Source organism: Aulonocara sp. 'chitande type north' Nkhata Bay, linkage group LG20 (assembly GCF_057382095.1).
Source record: "Aulonocara sp. 'chitande type north' Nkhata Bay isolate Kocher_YH1m ecotype deep benthic linkage group LG20, A_spYH_male_GT1.1, whole genome shotgun sequence".
Classification (NCBI taxonomy): Eukaryota; Metazoa; Chordata; class Actinopteri; order Cichliformes; family Cichlidae; genus Aulonocara; species Aulonocara sp. 'chitande type north' Nkhata Bay.
The window spans coordinates 6,983,275-7,006,031 of NC_141363.1; the positions used below are offsets into that span (position 1 = coordinate 6,983,275).

Below are 22,757 nucleotides of genomic sequence, written 5' to 3' on the forward strand. Positions count from 1 at the left end.
TTGAGGTCTGAAGAGTCATAGCGAATCGAGGTGGTCGGATTTCTGCTACTCAGCCTGTGGTATCCTCGCGGAAGTATTGACGTGTACACAGCAGTTTACACGAGAAGTGGCTAGTTTAGCTAGCTAGGTAGAGCCGGGTAGTGTCACAGCGGCCGTATCAGGTAAGAAAGAACTGCCATTGACAATTTTCGCTGTAACTGCTAATACAGCTGAGAGACACAAAGAGGTATTGAATCGAAGAATCAACATTGATTGTGATTGCATCATTCACTGAATATGGAGGTGTTTAGTATAGAATGGTTATATTTTAACTGTGCTAGCTAGCTGTGAAACTGTTGGCAACGTAGCACCGGAAGTGAGTTGTCAATTTTGTGAAGCCCTTGCTGGGTGTTGTAGTTTAAATGTGAACACAAACCAATTCTTGCAATCTAGGAGTAGTCAATAATAAACTACAAATTATTTTTTACATACTTTTACATGTGCCCAATTGGAGTTGTGGGAAATGTAGTCTAATACTTTCATTCTAACGGCTGAAGGGGGTCAAATGAAGCTGAACAAAACTACATCACCCATACAAACGTTAACTGGGGCCAAAGGTAGTGTACGTTTCGACGGCTAGGACCGCTTTCGGGGCTAATTTCTAAGCTAACGCGAAGAATTTAAAATAATATAAGATAAAGTAATACCTCTAGTACAACTTATTGAAGTTGTAGTGCACATCGTAGTTATTTTCCATTTTGCAAATGAGCCTATTTTGGTAGATATTGCTTCCTAGATGTTATCCTGCCTTCCTTAAGCTGTGAGCTAGTTATGCAGCTAATGCTAACCAGGCACAACCACAGCTCGTCACGGTCCTGTTCTTTTCCCCATTAAAATAAAAATAGCAAATCATTAAATGTCCTAACGCGTAATGCGTAGTTATCTAAGCAATCAACCTAGGCTACAGTGGATATAAATGTTGTTTTGGTGAGTAACCGACAAGCGCACCGAGAATATTTATGATCAGCTAATCAATTAAAATTCTATTAAAGGACCTAGGGTTAGATTTAATTTACAGAGATACATATTTAAATTGTTTATTTAAAGAAAATTACAAAGATTTTGTCACCTTGACTATTTGCGCCTTGATAGTTATCTGATCACTCTGATTAACCCCTCTTCTGGACATATGCACCTCGCAGATACAGGTCTTTCCGGACAGCCTATGTCTATTGTATTTACTTGTATCACAGTTTACAGAGTATATATTACACAAACTGAAACGAAACGTGTGTTCCAAAATGTGCAGTTCTTGGTAAAATCGTTCACAAATTTTCGTTTTACTGGGTATTTATTTCCAAATCCTTTAAGACAAAATGGGCACAGAAGAGTTTGTCATTTGTCAATTTATCACCTCCATTTTGTATCTTCAACTGGGGCCGTTGGTAGACATGGTCATGCTGAATAAGAGTATTGTGCAGTACTCTTATTAAAGTAGATTAAGTTCATACGCCACTAATCAAAATCTTTTTGTCCTTCCAATAAGAATGTCAGAAGGGGACAGTGCTGGGGAGTCAATCCATGGGAAAACTTCTGTTGTGGCTGCCTTTTTCACACGAGTTGGACAGGTAATGTGTGAGATCAAGAATATCATATTCTTTTAAATAGGTTTAAATTTAGGGATACACCGATTGTGAAAATTCTGTCTTTTTAAAATGCCTTTTTGAACCAAGTCATTAAACAAAGACTTACCATTTTAAACATTAGCATTCATTGAGCCAAATCTCAGTAGAGACATTTTTAAAACTGACTTGCAAATATAAGTACGTCAGAACTGATGTTCACAACAGATAAATATGAACTTCATGTTTTTCAGCACCTCTGCAATGTTTATTCTGGTTTCTTTTTGTCACAGGTCTATCAGTCATGGCTAGACAAGTCAACACCATTCTATGCAATGCGGTGGGCAGGAACTCTACTACTTACTCTTGTCTACATGATCAGAGTGTATCTACTACAGGTAATTGTGTATTTCTGTGTGTTTTTCAGATTTATTTGCAATTAGTCAGCCAAGTTAAAAATGTTAATGAGGAATTCTAAATACTTAAATTTTTTGCTTGGCCTATAATAAATACTATCTTTATCAAGTTTAAAATGCCAACTCTTTATAAAGAGGGTTTGAAATCCTCATTCACCTCTAGTAGTTTTTAACCAATTGTATCTTACTTTCAGATCAAGGTTATTTCATTTTGCTATTATTCATTAAAAGTAAAATAATGCATTTCATAGTAAATCTCTCTGCCTTTATTGTCTTGTTTTGACTGGGATATTGCTCTATTCGTTAGGTGTTTATATCATAAAGTTCTTATATGTCTTGACTGATGTGTTTTGACTGACTCTAGCAAAGATGTCCTTTAATAAGGTTATTTTCTGATGCTCCTTTTCAGGGTTGGTATATAGTAACATATGCTTTGGGAATCTACCATCTCAACCTGTTCATTGCTTTTCTGTCGCCAAAAGTGGATCCCTCACTGCTTGAAGAAGGTTAGTCAACTCGGTCTCATTAAAGTAGTGTTTGTGATGTGAACATGGAAGTAGGCTACCTCATGGAGTATTACTAAACTGTTCATTTAGACCTTAGTACTTGCATCTAATCAAAAGTCTAAGCCAGCAATTGCCCAATCTGGGTTTTTTTTTTCTGAGAATTTTCTAATATAACTTTCAATTTATTATGAAAGATTTTAAAATAGTTACTGGAACAATAGATTATTACTGTACACTTGCATATTTACAAGTACGTATCTCAAAACTGAAATGCTTGAGTCCATATAGATACAGAAAGGGCACTGCATCTCAGTAGACAACAAAGTCCCACAAACAGTTTCTTCCTTTGTGCCATCTATTACTACTACTCTTAGGCACTTTGCAAAATGTTCTCTCATCCGTGCCTTTCTATTGTGTGTCTTCCTTCTGTTTTGCATATATTCCTGTCGTCTGTTATTTATTCTTGCTCTCCTACTATTTATATTTTATACCATGCACAGTTGGCGTGGAGCAGCCAAATGTGGTTTTATAGTAGCACTCTGTTTATGAGCAAGTGACCTCCTTGAATGGAATGTGTACAGTTGTGACTGTTCCCAAAAAATATATGAATTAGCCATTTTTACTGTATGTAACTGAAATTGTCCTATTTCTAAAGTGTACGTTGTTGTTGTTGATGTTCTTGTTGCTGTTATGGGATAACTCAACTAGTAACCTATATTATCTACAGATGAGGGCCCATCCCTTCCCACCAAGCAGAACGAGGAGTTCCGCCCTTTCATCAGGAGGTTGCCTGAATTCAAATTCTGGTGAGAGTTCAACATGGTCACCCAGGGAAATTGCAAATTATTTTCTTTAGAACAACCTGTGTGCTGAAAGATTATATTAAGCAAAGCTCCTTTAGAAATGGGTGTAGCATTTTAGGGTGAAACTAAAGACACAGAGTTTGAGTCATTTTTGTTTATTTTGATTTGACCTCATTGTCTCAAATTAATTTCTACTTCATTGACATAAAGATTGTGTCTGTAACCTTGACTTCCAAAAATAGTTTAAATACAAACATTTTCTTCAGATTTTTAAAACCACAACTTAATTTATTTTCACAGCAGCAATAAATTTTACTCACCACCTGCTGGTAGCTTAACTTAGCATCGATTTCTGCCATTCTGTGCTGTACCAATTTCAAATTATGTGTTAGGCCTTGAATCTTATTTGCATTTACAAATACTGTGTTCTCTTATATACTAAAGAAGAAAGGGGGGAAAACACACATTTGCTTGATATCTTTTTCTTTATATCAGATATGTACCTGATGCATGAAAATATCATCTTTGTTCCCTTTGCATGTTTATCTGCTTGATTAAAAACAATTTGACTTTCAATGTAACATGCTTACCCATGTTAAGTGGATATTGGGATATAACAATTACAGGATTAAATTATTTGTTCATTTGTTGTTTGGAGGGTTGCTGACTAAACTAAAGATTTTAAGTCTTATATTTTATTACGTCTTGCTAAGAACATCTTTCTGATTTCTACTCAAATTTGTGTCAGACTACACTTTGTTGCATTTTCCACTACCTTCTCTTTGTTAATCTCCAACCGTACCTAGTGATTTAGTACTGTGTAAAAGATTTAGGCAGAAAACAAACAAATACATCAGTACAAATTATCTTAGATACTGTGGAATACAATTAAAGTACATGTAGCTGGTCAGTTCTCAAGAGAGTCTGTGTTGGACCTATTTATTAGAAAGGTCTCACTCTGTTTTACTCTTAAAAGAATCTCAAGCCTGCGGTCTAGTTTCAAACGAAACATTTTAAAATGCAAAAGCCTAACCAGATAAAAGTTTTAGCGCTCTGTCTACTCTATATGCAGACATTCTCTTTCTCTTTATAACTTACATAATCTTGTTCTTCTGTACACGGCTGTACATGGACTCCTTGTTCTTGTTGCTTAAGATAACACTTTGACTCTGACTGTGTGTTTACTTTTCTTTTCAGGCATTCAGCGACAAAAGGCATCGTCATCGCCATGATTTGCACATTTTTTGATGCCTTCAATGTGCCAGTATTCTGGCCTATACTTGTAATGTACTTCATCATGCTCTTTTGCATCACCATGAAGAGGCAGATTAAAGTAAGTACAAACATACATCTCTTTGCTTAGTACATATTGATCATAGCTGCATTAGATTAACAGTAATAGGGTGCTTTGGGTCTGGAGGAATGTTTTCATCATCCATAGTCCCTATTTGAAACCTTGAGTTAAGTATTCCGACCAGTGACATCATGATGTATTTTGAAACATATTGTGACAATAAGTATGTCTAACTGAGAAGCCAAAGTCACTGGAACTCATTAATTAGAAGGTAATGATGCCTAAAGCACAACTCATAAATGTCTGTTTAGCATTTATCTTAGAGTATAATTGTATTTAATTTAAAAAAAAAAATCACCTAGTAATAAAGATACTATATCAAGATATGATATCATACTATGTCATAAATCAATTAAGTCATTGTGTTAGAGCCTACATAGCTGGATTTTGTTTGTTTTTTTAATCTCAGAGGAGTAGCCATTGTAAACAATCATTTCACACACCCCAAGGTTACTTGCATTTTTTTTTATATACATACAGCAAGCAAGGACAGGACTATTACAGTTCTTTGAACTCAGTTAACAATATTGAACAATAGTCCTACACCAACTGCTTCCCTGCTGTTGCATAACTAAATCTTACTGTTAGAGTCTTACTGTTAGAATCTTACTGTTCCTGAAGATATGTTGTTCAAGAGTGAGTTGCCCAGTGTCCCTATGACAGTTTGGTCTGAAAGTGCCTACAGTGCAATAAAAACATTGCAGTCCACAAATTGCTTTTGGGTTAGACAGAGCCACAGGTTTAACCTTATATTTTATTGAAGGACCTTTATTGTATGAAAAGGGTGTCATTGTTGTTATCTGCAGTGCAGTTTATATTGTGATTCTGAATGTGTTGTAAAATATGCTAAGTCACTAAAAGTGTATGCACAAGCCTTAAAGTAAGTGTTGCTAACTCTCCTTTTTACTTCCTTGTCTTTTCTAGCATATGGTCAAGTACAGATACCTACCCTTCACACATGGGAAGAGGACATACAAAGGCAAGGAAGACACAGGGAAAGCTTTTGCTAGTTAAAAAAACTCCCACTCTCCCTTCCTCTTTGTTGCATTTAAAATTTATTGGCCACAGCCATTGGGGAATGATGAGGGTTAGAGATGCATTTTCTTTTTGTCAGTTGAACAGTAACATGAAAACATGAAAAATACAAGTTTTGATCCACAGTGTTCTCAGTGTTGGATGAGGATACGAGCAGCATGGATCAAATTAGTCTAAAAATCTAAACTACTCCCTTTGTCTAATGAGGGTTTTTTTCTGTTTGTTTGCTTTTTGGGGGCTTTTTTTTGTTTTGTTTTTCAAGGATTGATCTGCAGTTACTCAGTAATAGTTAGGACTAAGTGCTACCTTTTGCCTTTCTAACCCTAAAGAGTAACAGTAAAGACATCAAAACTGAAAGAAATTTGCAGTAAAATGAGTGATTTTTTTTTTTGTTTGTTGTTGTTTTGTTATGCTTTGTTTCCACTGGTTTATTCCAGTACACCCCCTCTCTAAAATTCACTAACTTTTAATTCATGTAATTTCTCATTTACAAAAATATGATAAAGTTGTTAACGTGATATCAGATGGAAATGCAAGAGTCTTCAAATTAAAAATTTTCATCTTCGTGATGAGAATATCCTGCTGCTCTGACTTAAATATCTCTGGCGCTTGTCCTTTGTTCTAAATAAAGATACCTGGAAAAATTGGCTGCTTTTTACGTGAATATTCTTTCATGAAGGCCCCCCCCCCCCCCCAAAAAAAAAAAACAAAAAACTTCCTGTTAATCTATAAAATGAATTACATCCAGCCAGCACAATGTTTAAAAACTTTGATTGTCCATTTGATTTGTTAGCTACCCTGTATAATTTTGTAATTCAAGGAGAGTGTCACTAATCCCAGATAACGTAGTTGCCTGTAGTCTGCAGTCATTCTTAAATCACTTATTTCTACTTTTCCGCCTTCGTAGAGTTTAACTACTGGGAAACTGGGATGGAAATCATTTTGGGTGTAATTACCCCAGGGAGATAAATTGGGTGACTGAGCAATTAACATGAAATGGCAAGTCAATGAATTTGCTTTACCTCAGATTTTTAGACCGTTAAGTGGGTATTTATTCAAAACCTAATGTGTCCTAAAGTGCATAACCAGTATTCCAGATAAATTCATAATGTGGCTTATTTGAGAGCAGTCAATCAAGCAAGTTTATTTCAATGACCCCATCTCTTTGAAATATTTAGCAATCTTTGTTTCAAAGACTGAGGCTCATTTGGAATTTGTAGACTGGCTGTTGTTGTCTTTCACATTCTGTGTAAAATCTTTTAAGAGTTGTGGTAAATGTAGTCATTCCAAGCAAACTGTTGTTCTCTTTCTTTTTCAGAGGAAACATAAGAAAACAGAGATTGAGAGCTTTTATTAAAAGAAATGGATGAAGTGGGTGGCGATCACATACTTTTCTATGAACCAGTTGATTTTTTTTTTTTTTTTTTTTTTTTTTTTCAAAATGCTGCAAATCTGTGATTATTAAACGTTGATCAGCACTGTAGTAAGGGATCAAAAAATTTCCTGTAAAAAGTTTGTGCTTCAAAGGGTTGTCTGGGTTTGTGTGTATATAAATATATATATTTTAAAATATAATTTTTTTTTTTTAAGATTTTTTTTTTTTTCATCCACCACCATACTGTTTGAGTGTGAAAAACTATTTCAGTTGAAGTTTATGGAAGTAAAACTGCTAAATTGGGTTCCAGATCTGATAAATTAAATGTTTTTCATGGAATTGCATGTTATTTTCTTGTGCTACAGTTACAAACAGAAACTTGATTTTAATAACTTAAGTGTAATTTTTTCACTCCAAATGCTATTAAAGAGGCTGTGTCCCTTTGAACAGTGCATTTGAATCTTGGCTTCATATTTTATAAGTATTCATGGAAAAGGGTAGCCTTGCAACTAAAGACAGTTGGAGAGGTCCAGTGCATTTCTGTTTATCGTAATCAAAATGTATTTTTGTACAGCTCTTTCTTTGTAATTTTTTTCTTTTTTAAGTTAATGGCACATATGACTGGAATCTGAATATATTTGGTCACCTCTATAAAATAAGGAAATTCATTGTTATCTTTTGAGTTGTGTCCAGCATTATCAGATTAATGAGACAAAGTTGCCATTTAGCTGCTGATCTTTGCATACTGATTTGTGAATCCTTCAATGATAGATATTCCTCAGAGGCTCCAGCATTACCAGCGGCTCATAACATCAGACAGAGTGTTAAGGCTCACCGTAGACTGGTAAATACTTCTTGTTTTGAGAATGAAGAGCATTGTTGTCTATCACTGTATACTGGGGTGTTTTCTACATGCTTTGGCTCAATACACTGTTTCAACATCTGAGTTTTGGGTGGAAGGAGATTATTTGATAGGTGGACTTTTTAATATTCATCAGCTGAATGACTGTCTTCTTCATCAAAGACCAGAAGCCATTGACTGCTCCAGGTTAGTTAAACTCTGTTGGGTACTTTCTTGTGATAAAACTAATAAAAACAGAAAAAGTTTACTTGACGCTGGTTAAACTGGTAATAGAAATCTTAAACCAGTGAAATGAATTGCTGTGTTATTAATATTTATTTTTTAAAGTCAGCACTGCTGACATGGTCATTTAGCTAGAAATCCTATTTTAGATTATCATAATTATTTAGGGATGTCCAAAATTGCACATATTTACTACAAGCATTGCAACGGAATTTATTACTGTCCTTCATCTGCCCACAGTGCACCTTTTATTCTGTCCAGTTATCGAAGGTTTCAAATGATGAGATTCTCTGTAGAAGAAATCAACAATTCTACCAAGCTACTGCCAAATGTGTCACTTGGCTATGAAATCTTTGACCACTGCACAGATTTTGTGAGTTTCCCAGGACCTTTAAACCTAATCTCTGATAATGGCTTTATGCGCCCTCTGGAAGAACCACACAATTTATCCAAAGTGATAGCAGTGGTCGGGACCTATACAAGCCCTCAGGCACGAGCTGTAGCCCCACTGTTCATGATGAATCTCATTCCAATGGTAAACCTATGAGCCCTTATGTACTTTGACATTTTTTAAACCAGATCAATATTTTTTTATTAAAAAATAGTCTTTACAAAAGTTAAATCAAGAAATGATGTTTTCCATGTTTAAAATAATACAAGTTTCAGGAGTATAAATGATTGGTTATTGTTAATGATCACAATGACATTTTCTCTGTTGCTCTTAACAGGTCAGTTATGGAGCTTCCAGTTCAATCTTTTCAAGAAAACAGACCTTTCCCTCTTTCTTAAGAACAGTGCATCCCAATGAAGAGGTCATAAAAGGCATTGTTAGTATTGTCAAGCGATTCAACTGGAAATGGGTTGCTTTTCTTTATGTTAATAATGATTATGGAACAGATGGCCTGGACTTGTTTTTAAAAGCAATTAATGAGACTGACATCTGCCTTGCATATAGCAAAGGCCTTGATCAAGATACAGATTACAGTCTAATGTTTAGACAGATTGATGCAAAAAACATTAATATCATTATTGTTTTTGCACCTGAATGGACTGTTGAAGAACTCATGGAGTCAGTAAAAAGACAAAATGTTACAAACAAGGTGTGGATAGCAACTGATACATGGTCCCTAAACAAAAAAATAATAGACCAGATACAAGGAAGCAAAAATATTGGCACTGTACTTGGGGTTGCTCAGCCTAAGATGTCAATACCTGGTTTTAGTGAGTTCATTCATTCTTTCAAGGCCAAGAACCACTGTGAAAATGCAGAGCAACAGAAGTTTTGTAATCAGGTTTGCAACTGCAGTAGCCTGACTGCTGAGGAAATCATTGATGCAGATCCATCGTTCTCTTTTCCTGTTTATTCTGCCGTGTATTCCATTGCTCATGCCTTACACAATATGTTACAATGTGGAGCTGATGGATGTAAAGACAGTATTACAGTCTACCCCCATATGGTAAGCATTCTAATTATTTGATCATTTCTCACTTTACTTTTTGAAAATGATCTAAGAGTGAATAATTGTTCTTATCCGTAGTAAAACCAGTGATAGTGTATATGAAGTATGTGATAAGCTAACTGGAATCTCAGAGTTAGTTAAACCTAATAATAATAAAAACGACAGAATTATTAGGTTAAGCAAATTGTGTTTGTCCAAACCTCAGTCATTGTGAACTCAGTGTTACTGTTGTGTTCCAACATCAGGTTCTTACAGAGTTGAGGAAGACAAATTTTACCCTTTTAAACCAAACCATTCAGTTTGATGAGAATGGTGACCCCATGTTTGGATCCCACTCAGTCGTTTTTTGGGGCCCCAGTGGTGATGTGCAGGAAGTGGGCTATTATACTTGTCATCCATCATTCCATTTCTTCATCAACGACACCAAAATTCAGTGGCATACAAGTGCACAAGTACGTAGTAGTAATAAGTTATTTTATTTGTTTTTTCAACACAAAGATTAATAATAAAATTAAGTTTTAGCAATTTAGTTTTTTAGACTTCTACCTAGATATACGCACACGGCAGCTACCAGTTGTAGGTGTTCATAAGGTGATTTGCATGGCTGTCTAGATATAACAGGCAAATACTTTTACATGTTACAAAACAATTTTAGAAATTCAAAAAACCTGTGTGAATATATTTAATGACTGGTACTTTCCCCGTAATTTACCGTTACAGTAAATGGTACGGAAGTGCAGTATCTTCTTCTGACCTTTTTACACCCAATATTCTTGTGTAGGTACCAACTTCAGTGTGTTCTGAAGAATGTAAAATAGGTTACAAGAAAACACAACTTGGAATCCACAAGTGTTGCTTCAGTTGCACAATTTGTCCACGTGGGACTTATATCAACAGCACAGGTAAACTGTTTTTGAATGACAGTAGAAAAAGAGTGAAAGTAGTGCTGTCACTTGTAATGGAAGTTAAAGTTATGCTTTTTAAAGACTATTATTGTCTTCATATAGACTAAGCCATAGTCTTCCATTTTTGTTCCAGTCACCGCTCATATAAAAGCAGCCAATTATTAGTCGTGATAGATTTACACTAAGGTGCAAACTGTAAAGTACAGGGCAGGTTTAACGTGAAGGAAGATCTTTAGAGAGCATAGTGTATCACAGGTCAAATGTTTGTAGTTTAAAACAGACATAAACACCTTTGAAGCTTTAATTTTTAAATTCTTGTTATTTTTAAAGCAATTTTGCATGGTTCACAATCTTTGCTTGAATGTTGGTACGGCTCAGTTCATCAACAATATGATGTTATCTCTTCCTCTAAGCCTGCTTTCTGATTGGCTGTACCACATATAATTTCCATAACTAAAATTTTGTGCCGATGGACACCTTTTCTACCGCTTGCCACCACGGAGGTCATGAGAACTGTAACATGACAATGGATGGGACAAACATCAGAAGAAATAAACATTTGTTAAACAATACGTTAAATATTTGCTTATTTAAGGGCACAATAGTAGATCTAGTTTTTCAATCATAAGCTGTGCTTACAAGTTGATCAGTCTGAACTTTACAAAATCTTGTGCTTGCGACTACTGATAACTGACTACTGACGACTAATGACTAACTAAATGACTAATAATTGTGTGTTTAAATACAAACACAAACATACATGTATGAACTCTCAATGGAGAAAGGTATCATGGGTCTACTTTAAAGATGACCATATGCTTCTTTTCTGCCCATCTCTCTTGTGAAACAGACAATCCCTCCAAGTGCATCACCTGTAAAGACACAGAATGGTCTGAAGAAGGAAGTACATCATGCAGTCTGCGGGTGGTGGAGTATACACCATTTACAGACATTTGGGCTATAGGGATCATGGTTGGTGCCTTCATCTTGGTGTTCATCTCACTGGCCTTGTCTGTTCTCTTTGCCCTTAACTACGACACACCTGTTGTCAAATCTGCTGGAGGACCAATGTGCTTTCTGATTCTAGGTTGTCTCAGTCTGTCTAGTCTTAGTGTATTTTTTTATTTTGGCAAACCAACAGATGCTTTTTGTATCTTAAGATATTTACCATTTTTTTTATTCTTCACCATTTGCTTAGCATGCTTTGTTGTACGTGCATTTCTAATTGTGTGCATTTTCAAAACAGCTACCAAGTTCCCAGTGCTGTACAGCTGGTGGATGAAATATCACGGGCAGTGGATGTTCATTGCTGTGGTGTTTGTGACCCAGGCAATCTTTCTTCTTATTAACTTTACATATGCCCCCCCAAGACCTAACATTGACATGTCTTGGAACTCAAGAAAAATTATACTTTACTGTGAGACTGATTTTAAAGCAGCATCTGCTTCTCTGGTTTTACCTTTATCATTGTGTGCTCTTTGCTTTGTTTTCTCTTATATGGGAAAAGACCTCCCAAAAAATTATAATGAAGCCAAAGCAATAACCTTTTGTCTCCTCCTGCTGATGCTCACCTGGATCATCTTTGCCACTGGGAGAATCCTTTATCATGGGAAGCACATTCAGCCTCTGCAGAGCCTGGCAGTGCTCTCCAGTCTCTACTGCTTTTTGCTGTGGTATTTCTTTCCCAAATGTTACATTGTGATTTTTCAATCTCACAAAAACACACAGCAGTACTTCCATGGTCTCATTCAGAGTTATACCAAATCAATTAACCAGGAGATGTCTCGAGTAAATATTCGTTGATATAGACAGAGGATTTCAGTCTCTGTATTCTGGTAATAATAGGTCCTCTTTAAAAGAGGATAGGGTGGTGATTGTTTCAAAGAATAACTTCACATCACATACACAATGATCTAAATGTTGGTCTTTAAAATATATATTTAAAAGTTTTGTGTAACAAATATTATTTTGTTTATATTAAATATCATTAAAAACATGAAAAGAATTAAGTTAATCGATCTTTAATAGATAAGTGGTAAAGAAATACCTGAACATATAATAGGAATAGGAACTGACTTATTTTGATGTTGGAGGATAATGAGATTACATTAAAAATATTTTATAAATTTATCATGTACAGGTATCCTATGTCTAAATGTTTGGTTCATCAGTGGACACTACTGTTCTTTATTTTTGTTCTTGTTTTTCCTTTTTTAATGCATTTATTACACTTCAATATTTCAGTAATTTTACTGTATAAACATGAGCAGGTAGAAACGGAGGCTGCAAGCCTGACTGCTCATCGCTGCCTTTTGTTATCTGTTAAAGATCAGGCTCTGGCTCCTGGGCTGGGGCTGCCACGCAATCAGCTTTAACATCTTTCTGGATTCTTGGCTAGCTTTGTGCTAGAATTCTGTTTAAATCTTGCAAAGAGCTGAAGTTGAGTTATCAGTTTCATGCAGTTGTTTCTTTCTTGGATGAAGTTTGCAACTTATAATTGTACTCTTGTCCTTTTGTGAAATAAAAATAAAAGTATTGTCCTCATCACTGTTCTACAATTTTCCTCCTCCTGCACATGAACTGAAAACAACTGACTGTAGCTTAAGTGCACAGGTTGAAAAAATGTTATTTGATTTTTCTTTCTGTCAGCTTGGAGTGCCGATATTTAGGATCCTTTGTAATTCTAGTGTCCGCATAACTCCTGATTGTAACTGTAATGTAATTACTGAATTTAATACAGTAATACAACACATTACATTTCTATATTATTGAAAAATGTGATTACAGTAACACATTACATTCATCACTGCAGAGAAGGAGGACTGGACCAGGACAAAAAAAAAAAAAGTCTCCGCCCTGCAGGTGGTCTACCCTTCAGGCTCAGGTCCTATATCAGAGGATTGGGAGCTTGAGGGTCCTACACAGTATCTTCCTAGTCCTGCGCTCTTCGGCACAGAGTTCTCGAATGTTGTTGCCTGGATCTGCTGGAGCCACCCACCCAGTTTGTTCACTTTGTATAGCTACATCTTTCACTACAGCCATCTTCCTATATTAATTGATCATAACTGTTGAGGGATGCCCAAAATTTCAATTATTTACTGTGTTTAATAAGTATTAAAACTGAATTTATCACTCTTCTTCATCTCTCTGCAGAAGAAATCAACAATACTACCAAATGTGTCTCTTGGCTATGAAATATTTGACCATTGCACAGATACTATCAATTTCCCAGGGGCTTTTAACCTATTTTTTAATAGTTGGTTTAATCCGACCTCTGGAAGAACCACACAAGAATTTGTCCGAAGTGATAGCAGTGGTTGGGACTTATACAATATAGATTTATGTTACTGTGACTGATTATGTTGACATTTCTCTTTTACTTCTTTAACAGGTCAGTTATGAAGCTACCAGTTCAATTTTTTCAAGAAAACAGATTTTTCCATCTTTCTTGAGAGCAATGCATCCCAATAAAGACATAGCAGACCTGATTTTTAGCATTTTGAGGGAGTTCAACTGGAAATGGGTTGCCTTCCTTTATGCTGATGATGATTATGAGAGAAATGGTCTAGAATTATTTATAAAGAAAATTAAAGACACTGATATCTGCCTGGCTTATAACAAAGGCCTTGATCACAAGTCCCATTACAAAGTTGTATTAAAACAGATCAATTCACAAAACATAAATGTCATTATTGTTTTTGCACCAGAATGGACAGATGAAAAACTCCCCAAAAGCTGATTCTGTTCATCTGGACATAGCGTTTTCAGTGGGAGAAACATTTTATCACTCATCCAAGTGACGTCTTCAGTCTCAGGTGACTGCAGGTTTCCCCAACCTTATAAACAGTACATTTGCATAATGACTGAAACCAGCACCACTGAAGGAACAATGAGCTGGGAGGTCAGTGAGACTGAAGTCACTTTGATGAGTGATGTGGTTAGACTGGCTTTGTCCTGGGTGAGGAACCAGACAAAGGTTCAGAAGACCCCTATGAATACAATATCAAGGGAACAGTTCACCCTGCCCAGGATAGTGTTACCGGGGCTCTGCCCTGGAGCCAGGCCCAGGGAGGGCGAGTGTCTGGTGCCCGGGCCTTAGTCCTTGGGACCCGGCCGGGCACAGCCTGAAAAAGGGACATGGGCCTATCCTCCTGCAGGAGGCGCCATAGGGGTCAGGTGCAATGTGTACCGGGCGGCGGCATTCTCTACTTTGTACATTTGTCAATGAATGACCGCACATCATTGTGAGAGCGAGAGAAAAATGAACTAGCAATACAACAAAACTCATCAATAAACCAGGGCAGATAATGGTTTGAGCATGAGCTTTCTTTCATTAGTGGCAGTTTGCAGATTGATAAAGAAGTGAAACCATATTCTCAAAATCCAAACAATGAATTAGTTTAATGCAAACAATGTTAAGGCTTTACTGAATCTTTTAGCAATTTTTTATTAACCTTAAAAAACATAAAATAAATGAAAACATAAAACAAAACATTAAAAGACAGATAGGCGCGACCCTTTGGAAACATCCCATCAAATCAATAAAAATCTAAAACTGGTCCATTAGATTAGTTGGTTTTTATTTTGTTTGTTTTATGTCATAACATGAAAAGTCAAAAATTTATTGTAAATGAAGGATTATAACAGAATTGACAGAACATCTAAATCTAAACTTATCACTACTGTATCTTAAATACTAAAAGCTTTTTTTAAAGTTAACAAAAAGAGATGGTGAGATATTCTGAGCGTACTATTAGTACATTTCGAATAACTTATCATTACTACTCTATATCTTAAACTTAGCAGTAACTATGTAGGTAGGAAGAAAAAGAAATGTGAAAAGAAATGTGTGGCTGATGGATTTGCCACTTAAAGACTCTCTAATGGAGACTGCCCTTGAGTGAGTGAGAAATACTCCATCTGTGGTGTAAATGAAGACCTGTTCCACCACCCCGACACCATACCCAGTACATACAATATTAACATTAACAATTTTTGGTAGAAAACAATAAGGGAAGCGCACGGTGGGGCGGGACCCATCGATGTCAGTCTGGACTCTGTAGTACCCGCTCCGGAATCTTTGGCGTTCCTGCTGCAGTAACGAAAAGGAACAAACAGGTTAAAAATGCTTCAGTCATTAGAGATCAGAGGACAAACATTTAAAGCTGAAGTGAATACAGTGAATACATGACAGTATTTTTTTTTTCTTGAAATATCCACCACTGATGCTTACAGCATTGTTCTTACTCACCTCTTCCTGGTCAGCCTCCTCTCTCCCATGCTTGAAGGCAGAGGTGGAGGGCTGAGGGCTGGAGCTTCTCGCCAGCAGAGCACCACATGTGGTCCAATATGTTTTTTCGGGAGGGTGTTGGAGGGATTCAGGGCTGCTGTCCTCTAGCCACTTTGTCTTCATCTTTGCCTGTCAGGGACATTCAACAACCAGGTAAACATAAAGGGCAAACATACTCAAATATATGAAGTCATGGTACAAGTTTTGTTGCGATCTGCTTTGTTTTATTCTTGCTATTATTTACAGTTAAACCATTTCAGTGTTGATGTACTGATACCCATCAAAACACTGGTGCTGAATAAATGACAGTGACTGACACTGAGATCATAATTCTGATTGCCAAAGCTGCCAGACAGGATTCAAGATGTAAAAAAAAAAAAAAAGATTTAGTTGTATTTATTTCACTGTAAGACATTTTCTTAAAGAACTAAAAGAAGTTTTGTGGATTAAACAATAATGAAATGAAAAATATATTCTAGAAACCACTGTTCTGTTATTAAAATGTTAACTGTAGTGAAAAATATATTGTAGGTTTATGTTTTCTGTTTCAATACACATTTCAAGTAATTTTTTTTATCATGATATGACACCACATTTAAAGGAAAAAGCAGAGCATTAGAAATATTTCATTTTTACATAGATATAAACAAAATGAAAACAGTTCATTTTATCTGAAGATTTAAGTTTTGTAATGCGTTTTTTTGTTATCATTATTAATATTATTTTTGTTTTGTTTTGCTTTTTTAAATTTGGTCAGTGGTTATTATTTTGTTTACCTTTAAAATTTTAAATGAGTCAAATTCAGTAACTGTGTGTAAAGGCTACAGCTGTGTGGAAGGAAGGAGATAGGTGCCAAATGCAGGACTTGCAGGACACAGAGGGATGAACTAAACGAGCTTACGCTCTAGAGAGCTGAAATAGGGGTAACAGAAAATAAAGCATAATAACTAGAAGCTAAAAAAGTAAGGTCTCAGGAAACTGGAAAACAAGGAATTTGTGTCCCACAGTAAAGGCACAGAGAGACAAGACAGTGAACAGAGGGAAGGCACATTAACAAAAGGTAAAGACTGGAAATAAGGAGATGCTAAAGAGCTTACAGAACTAGAAATACAGAAACAAAAACCAAGAGACTAGCAATGAAAAATCATAACAAATTTAAGTTCAATTCATAACAATAATAATACAAAACACAAAACACTGGGTCACCGACCGAGGACCGTGACAGAGTGTCTGTTATATTTACCACAAGCTGCTTTAAAGGTTCAAAATAAATACAATAACTAAAAGATGCTTTTTACTCTTGTTACAACAAAACAGTGATTCAAAAGGTTTCCTTTCACAGGACTGCACAGAAAAAATGCAGGAATGTAAAAAAAATTGTACAATCTTTAGATTTGCAAACATGAATTTCAAGTTTAATTACCTGAGCGATTCAAATGAAGTGACAGTTTAATGTATCTTTGCTAGATTTTGTTTTTTGGTGAGTTAGTTTTCAACATTCTGTATTAATTATAATATTTTCATGTACAGCTGTGTAAAAATCATTGATTTAATTAATAGCAACAACAATCAACAACAAATCGTATGTTTTTCTCGTTTTTAGGATTCCTGTAATATTAATCTCACCGCTAGATGGCACCACTGCACAATGTCTTTCATTCCTGAGTTCATTACGTTGCTGAAAATGTTCAAACTGTCACTTCTGTCATTACATTACATGTAAATATACAGTATCTTTGGCTTAATTTTAAAAATAGGCCTAGTCCATTCAAAACATAGTAAACATCTCTAAGACAAGTTACTCTAGTGTGAATCAAACCAGCCACTTTACAGTTATTTATTTGCTTATTTTCCAACATTGTTCAGGTTGGTGATAAGGCTATTATAGGCTATTATTGGATCAGAGATCAAATGTTTTGCTTCATATTCCTTCTTTTAGTTAATTGTGTACTAATGCTATGGGGATATTTTCCTGCCTCACACTTACTCTATAGTCAGACGTAGAGATACATGCAGCTGCTGAAGGCCAGGTGTAACGTGACCAATGGATGGAGTTTCACTGATGATGATTCCCTTTTATTTTTCCACAGAGGGAGTTTGCTGGTGGGTAGTGGAGCGCCAGGGAGGAGGTCAATTGAACAGTCATATGCTAAATACTACCTGGATATTCTTGGGGGACTGTTGTTAGTTCTGATAGGTGATGATGGCTAGAAGATGACTGTTTAGTGCTGAAGCAGTGATAGGTTATTTGAGTGGTTTAATGGAATGCAGACTTGTTCAGTAAGTGTAGAGTCTAAAAGGTTTTGTTCAGCTGCAACTAAGGCTTGCAGAGGTGATAGAGTCATAATTGTAACAGAGTGTGGCAGGAAGAGTAAGGCTGTAAAGTGCAGTTTGTAATAAGCCACCCACCAGTATCTCCAGCTTTACTGGATGTCTGGCCTCTTGGCAAGAAGCAATGAAATGACCTGGTTGACCACAGTAAATGCAAACTGTATGCACCTCTGCCACTCCTCCCATGATAGTTGGGCTCACCCAGTTTGCATCAGCTCTGGGTTGTTAACACCTGATGGGCGAGTCGGTTGACAATTAAGATAACTTCTATGACAACAAATGTACAGGGTGCAAGTCAGTTGTTATATATTGAACTTTAGCTACATTAAATTAAATGATGTTGACAACAAACCTATGTTTCTCTTTAATTTAGTGAAGACTATTATTTTAAACATACTCACTAGATTATACTGCATGTAACTTAACACACTCAGGACATTCAGTCTTTCAGTTCTTTCTCTTGGAAAATTTAAATTGCGTTAATTTTACATTTAAGCATACAGCGTTTTACATGAGTAAATGTCATTCAGTAAAATTTCAGTGTGGTGTCTGTTCAGCTGTGTCGAATATAAAGCGCCTTGAGGCGACTGTTGTTGTGATTTGGCTCTGTATAAATAAAATTGAATTGAAGTCCAAAATGTCCATCAGTTGTGTGTAATAATGAGAAAAGTATTGAACAAATACTTAACCCTAACCCCTTAGTACAAATTAATATCAGCTGGTACAGTCCAACCTGATGGCCTATAAAAAGGTATCTCATTACCAGGGTGTCACACAAGAAACTTACAGTATCACGGTTGTGGATTTTGGATAAAACCCTTCATGTATGCTTTCTATCATATCTACTCATGCCTTTTTTTTTTTCCATTTGTGGTAACACAAATGAGGAATGCTGACCCACATCCACCCATCCACATTAAAGGGACGGCTGTGGAGCGTGTGAGCAGCTTCAAGTTCCTGGGAGTCCACATCTCCGAGGATCTCACCTGGACGACCAACTGCTCCAAGCTGGTCAAGAAGGCTCACCAGCGCCTCTTCTTCTTGAGGATTCTGAGGAAGAACAGACATCCTGGTGAACTTCTATCGTTGCACCATCGAGAGCATCCTGACCAACTGTATAACAGTCTGGTACGGGAACTGCTCTGCCTCGGACCGGAAGGCGTTGCAGAGGGTTGTGAAAACTGCCCAGCGCATCGCCGGAGCATCACTTCCTGCCATAAAAGACATCTACAGGAAGCGGTGTCTGAAAAGGGCTGGGAAAATCATCAGAGACCCCAGTCACCCATCACATGGACTCTTCACCCTCCTGCCCTCTGGGAGGCGCTACAGGAGCCTCCGGACTAAGACCACCAGGTACCGGAACAGCTTCTTCCCCACAGCTGTCAGACTCCTGAACTCTGCCTCCTGACATCTGACCCACGTTAACACATGGACTGAACATACACACACCCACAATGGACAACTGTACCCTCAAACACAATAATAACATGGACCGAACCACCACTCACAACCACTAGCACTTTATATAGCCTCCGTAGAAATTATCCACATATCTCACTTATCTTAACTGCACTACTGTATAGCTCTGTGTAAATAATCATTCTGTACATACGATAATTTTTAACCCTACAACTGTTTACAACTTGCATAGTTCCCATTTCTGTATAGCTGTATATCCCAGATTCTGTAAAGTTATTTATTTCATATTCTGTATAGTTTTTCATATTTATATCCTATTCATAGCCTGTACATAGCTTGTACTCACTACAGCCTGTACATACCTATAGTTATAGAATATTCACAACATACTTCATACCGTGTACATTATAACATACCATAATAGACCCATTTCTGTAATATGCTTACATATCTATATTATTGCTCATATATATTGTAATATATCTATATCACTAAAGCACTTCTGGATGGATGCAAACTGCATTTCGTTGCCCTGTACCTGTGCATGTGCAATGACAATAAAGTTGAAATCTATTCTATTCTATTTGTGAGTAATTTTAGCCTGCTTCACTTTGTCAGACTAGTTCTATTTAAGTGATTTATTGATTCAACATGTCTGCCAGTAATCAGACCTGAGCCAAAATTATTACCAGTTCACTGGTAATAATTTGCATTTTAGATTAAACGGTTAATAGCATACAGTGGTTAAATCTGTGTTAAACCTAACACAACACACCTAAACCTAATATATTTATCATTAGCTGAAAATGACAAGTGATGGAGGAATATTTCAAACCATCCCTTCAGGAAAAGAAGCAATAAAACACTATGAAAATACCTCAGTACACACAAAACTGTATTATTAGAAAATTGTACATAAAGTATCAAAAATGAAAATGATTATTCTGTAGAAATATTTCCTCCATCAGACTCCATCTCTTTATCTTATTCAGGACATGTAAGCCATCCCCAAAGTATCTTAATATGCTGTACATACCTTTATCAGATCTATTCCTCAGTGAATTTTAAAATGATGAATATGGTTGTTTCTATTTGGCTAAAGGATAAACCCTATACTTTTAAATGAATCTGGCATTAAAAGTGCTTAATCACGATGACTCAGTGTGTATACGTCACAGGAATCTGAGTACAGTTGCTGTGTAGACGCTTTTGGATATTGATTTGTGAAAAATCTCCCAACCATTTGTTTTGTTTTTGTTTTGTTTTTTTCCATTCGCATGGAAATGATTAGGTGTAATAGTCTGTTTCTCACAACAAACTAAAAATCCAGGCAAATCCATTTAGAGTTTACAACAAAGGCAGTAATTATATATATTTGAGATTTTCTTACTGTTCTGTGTTAACTAGGAACATTTCTTCATGCTCTGACTTAAGGTACACCCTAAGCCTCAGACTTTGGGTAGGTGGACTACCTATAAACCTATATATAAGCTATAATACATATGAGTTGATATTTTCTAAGTTGTAACTACTGTATAGTGACTAGCAAAACAGGGACAACATTTCAAGGGATCCCTTGAAATGTTTCACTATAAATGCATAAAAAGATACACACAAACAGATTTCTAATAAATTACAATAACAGTAACTCTCCCGCTCTTCCTCTGTGAAAAGTTTGGGCGTCATTCTTGACAGTACATTATCCTCTAACTCTCACATCAATAATATCACTCGCTCAGCACATTTCCAACTCCGTATCATCAATCGCCTCTCTCCACATGCCACTGCTATTCTCGTCCATAGTTTCGTTACCTCTCGGATTGATTACTGTAACTCACTTATCTGGCCTGCCACAAAAATTCATCAACAAGCTTCAACGTGTCCAGAACTCTGCTGCCCGTATTATTACTAGGAGTCCCTCTCACCACATCATCCCTATCCTGAAGCAGCTTCACTGGCTCTCGGTTCAACTCCGTATTAATTTTTAACATACTCCTTTACACATTTAAGGCTATTCATTCTCTCTCCCCACCATATCTCTCTGACTTGGTAAAGATCTCCATCCCATCCCGGTGCCTCAGATCCTCCTCTTCTCTTCTTCTTTCTGTTCCTTCATTTCGTCTTATTACCATGGGGTGCAGGGCTTTAAGTTGCTCTGCCCCTCGACTTTGGAAATCCTTACCCCCTGACCTCAGAAACATCAGTTCTTTCCCCCTTTTTAAGTCCACCCTCAAAACCCACCTGTTCAAGATAGCGTACTCTGTATAACTACTCCATGCTCTTAAACTTTGTTTCCATTGACAGTGGAAAATGCTTCATGGTGGATGTCAATCGATTCACAAATTTTACAGTAAGATTTCTTGTTACTGATGTAAATGTTTTAACTAAAATCACTTTGATGCCAAATTTGCTAAAAATCATTGAGTTCTACTCTATTTACCAGTTGAGCAGAGCCTTTCAGTCAGTGATGCCAAGGCTGTGGTTCAGGCAACCACTGCCACTACATTTAGTTGACTCTAAGGACTCTTTGACAAAGCAGTTAAAAACATTGCCGTTTAAATGGGCTTCTGTTGAAAAGTTAATTAATTATTATTATTTACTTATTGTAAAAATACCTGTTTATTTTATTGTTTTACTGTATTTTTTATGGCACTTAATGTTCTTATTTATTTGACTCTTTATTTTATTTTGTCTATCTATAGTTCCATCCATCCTTTCTCTTCCACTTATCCAATTCAGAGTTTCTGGGGGTGAAACTGGAGCCTGTTCCAACTACCATAGGGCAAGAGGCAGAGTACACCCGGTTAGGAAAACTGTCAGGTTGTCCAGAATTCATGTTTTGCAGTTTTATAACAAAGAAAAAGTGTTTCCCACACACAGATTTTAAGATGTAGGTAAATGAACAGCTGCTAGCCCCAGACCTTTATGGCCCCTATTTTTCTTTACATAAAATGCCGCATCATCTGTTAGTCCAGGTTTTGGAAAATATCAGTTTTCACATGCCAACTAATCCTCCTCTATCAAAATCAATTTTGTTTACATGAAGTAGCTGTAGGATCATCTTTTTGGACAGGGACAGTAGCACAGCTTCTTGAACATCCTCTATCTCCTGCAGGTTTAGGATGTCATCAGTGGCAGCCTGGGAAAAGTGACTCTCACCTCACTAAACATTAGACAT

At 36.4% G+C, this 22,757-nt stretch overlaps 2 protein-coding genes across 4 annotated transcripts; both read left to right on the forward strand.

Moving 5' to 3' along the window:
- Positions 1-18: 18 nt before the first annotated feature.
- Positions 19-7,542, forward strand: rer1 (retention in endoplasmic reticulum sorting receptor 1). 3 transcript variants are annotated; one of them, XM_086276963.1, is made up of 8 exons: positions 19-161; positions 1,526-1,607; positions 1,895-1,999; positions 2,427-2,523; positions 3,251-3,329; positions 4,524-4,659; positions 5,605-5,659; positions 7,034-7,542. In XM_086276963.1, exons 2-8 carry the CDS (start codon positions 1,527-1,529, stop codon positions 7,042-7,044), a joined length of 564 nt encoding a protein of 187 aa, XP_086133089.1. In that variant the 5' UTR covers positions 19-161; position 1,526; the 3' UTR covers positions 7,045-7,542. The 3 variants fall into 3 exon arrangements, with proteins under 3 accessions (XP_086133089.1, XP_086133087.1, XP_086133088.1); XM_086276961.1 differs by having other exon boundaries at positions 5,605-7,542; XM_086276962.1 differs by lacking the exon at positions 19-161 and adding an exon at positions 578-966 and having other exon boundaries at positions 5,605-7,542.
- Positions 7,543-7,684: 142 nt separating this feature from the next.
- LOC147305021 (taste receptor type 1 member 1-like) lies at positions 7,685-13,010 on the forward strand. Its single transcript, XM_086276964.1, has 6 exons — positions 7,685-8,138; positions 8,415-8,709; positions 8,903-9,631; positions 9,880-10,086; positions 10,416-10,536; positions 11,390-13,010. Exons 1-6 carry the CDS (start codon positions 7,957-7,959, stop codon positions 12,340-12,342), a joined length of 2,487 nt encoding a protein of 828 aa, XP_086133090.1. The 5' UTR covers positions 7,685-7,956; the 3' UTR covers positions 12,343-13,010.
- Positions 13,011-22,757: the final 9,747 nt, after the last annotated feature.

Coding starts and splice junctions, on each gene's coding strand:
- rer1 (XM_086276961.1), top strand. CDS start 1,527: ATGTCAGAAGGGGACAGTGCTGGGGAGTCAATCCATGGGAAAACTTCT. Junction 2,000..2,426: donor TCAGAGTGTATCTACTACAG/GTAATTGTGTAT, acceptor GCTCCTTTTCAG/GGTTGGTATATAGTAACATA. Junction 4,660..5,604: donor CCATGAAGAGGCAGATTAAA/GTAAGTACAAAC, acceptor TGTCTTTTCTAG/CATATGGTCAAGTACAGATA.
- LOC147305021 (XM_086276964.1), top strand. CDS start 7,957: ATGAAGAGCATTGTTGTCTATCACTGTATACTGGGGTGTTTTCTACAT. Junction 10,087..10,415: donor AGTGGCATACAAGTGCACAA/GTACGTAGTAGT, acceptor ATTCTTGTGTAG/GTACCAACTTCAGTGTGTTC. Junction 10,537..11,389: donor GACTTATATCAACAGCACAG/GTAAACTGTTTT, acceptor CTTGTGAAACAG/ACAATCCCTCCAAGTGCATC.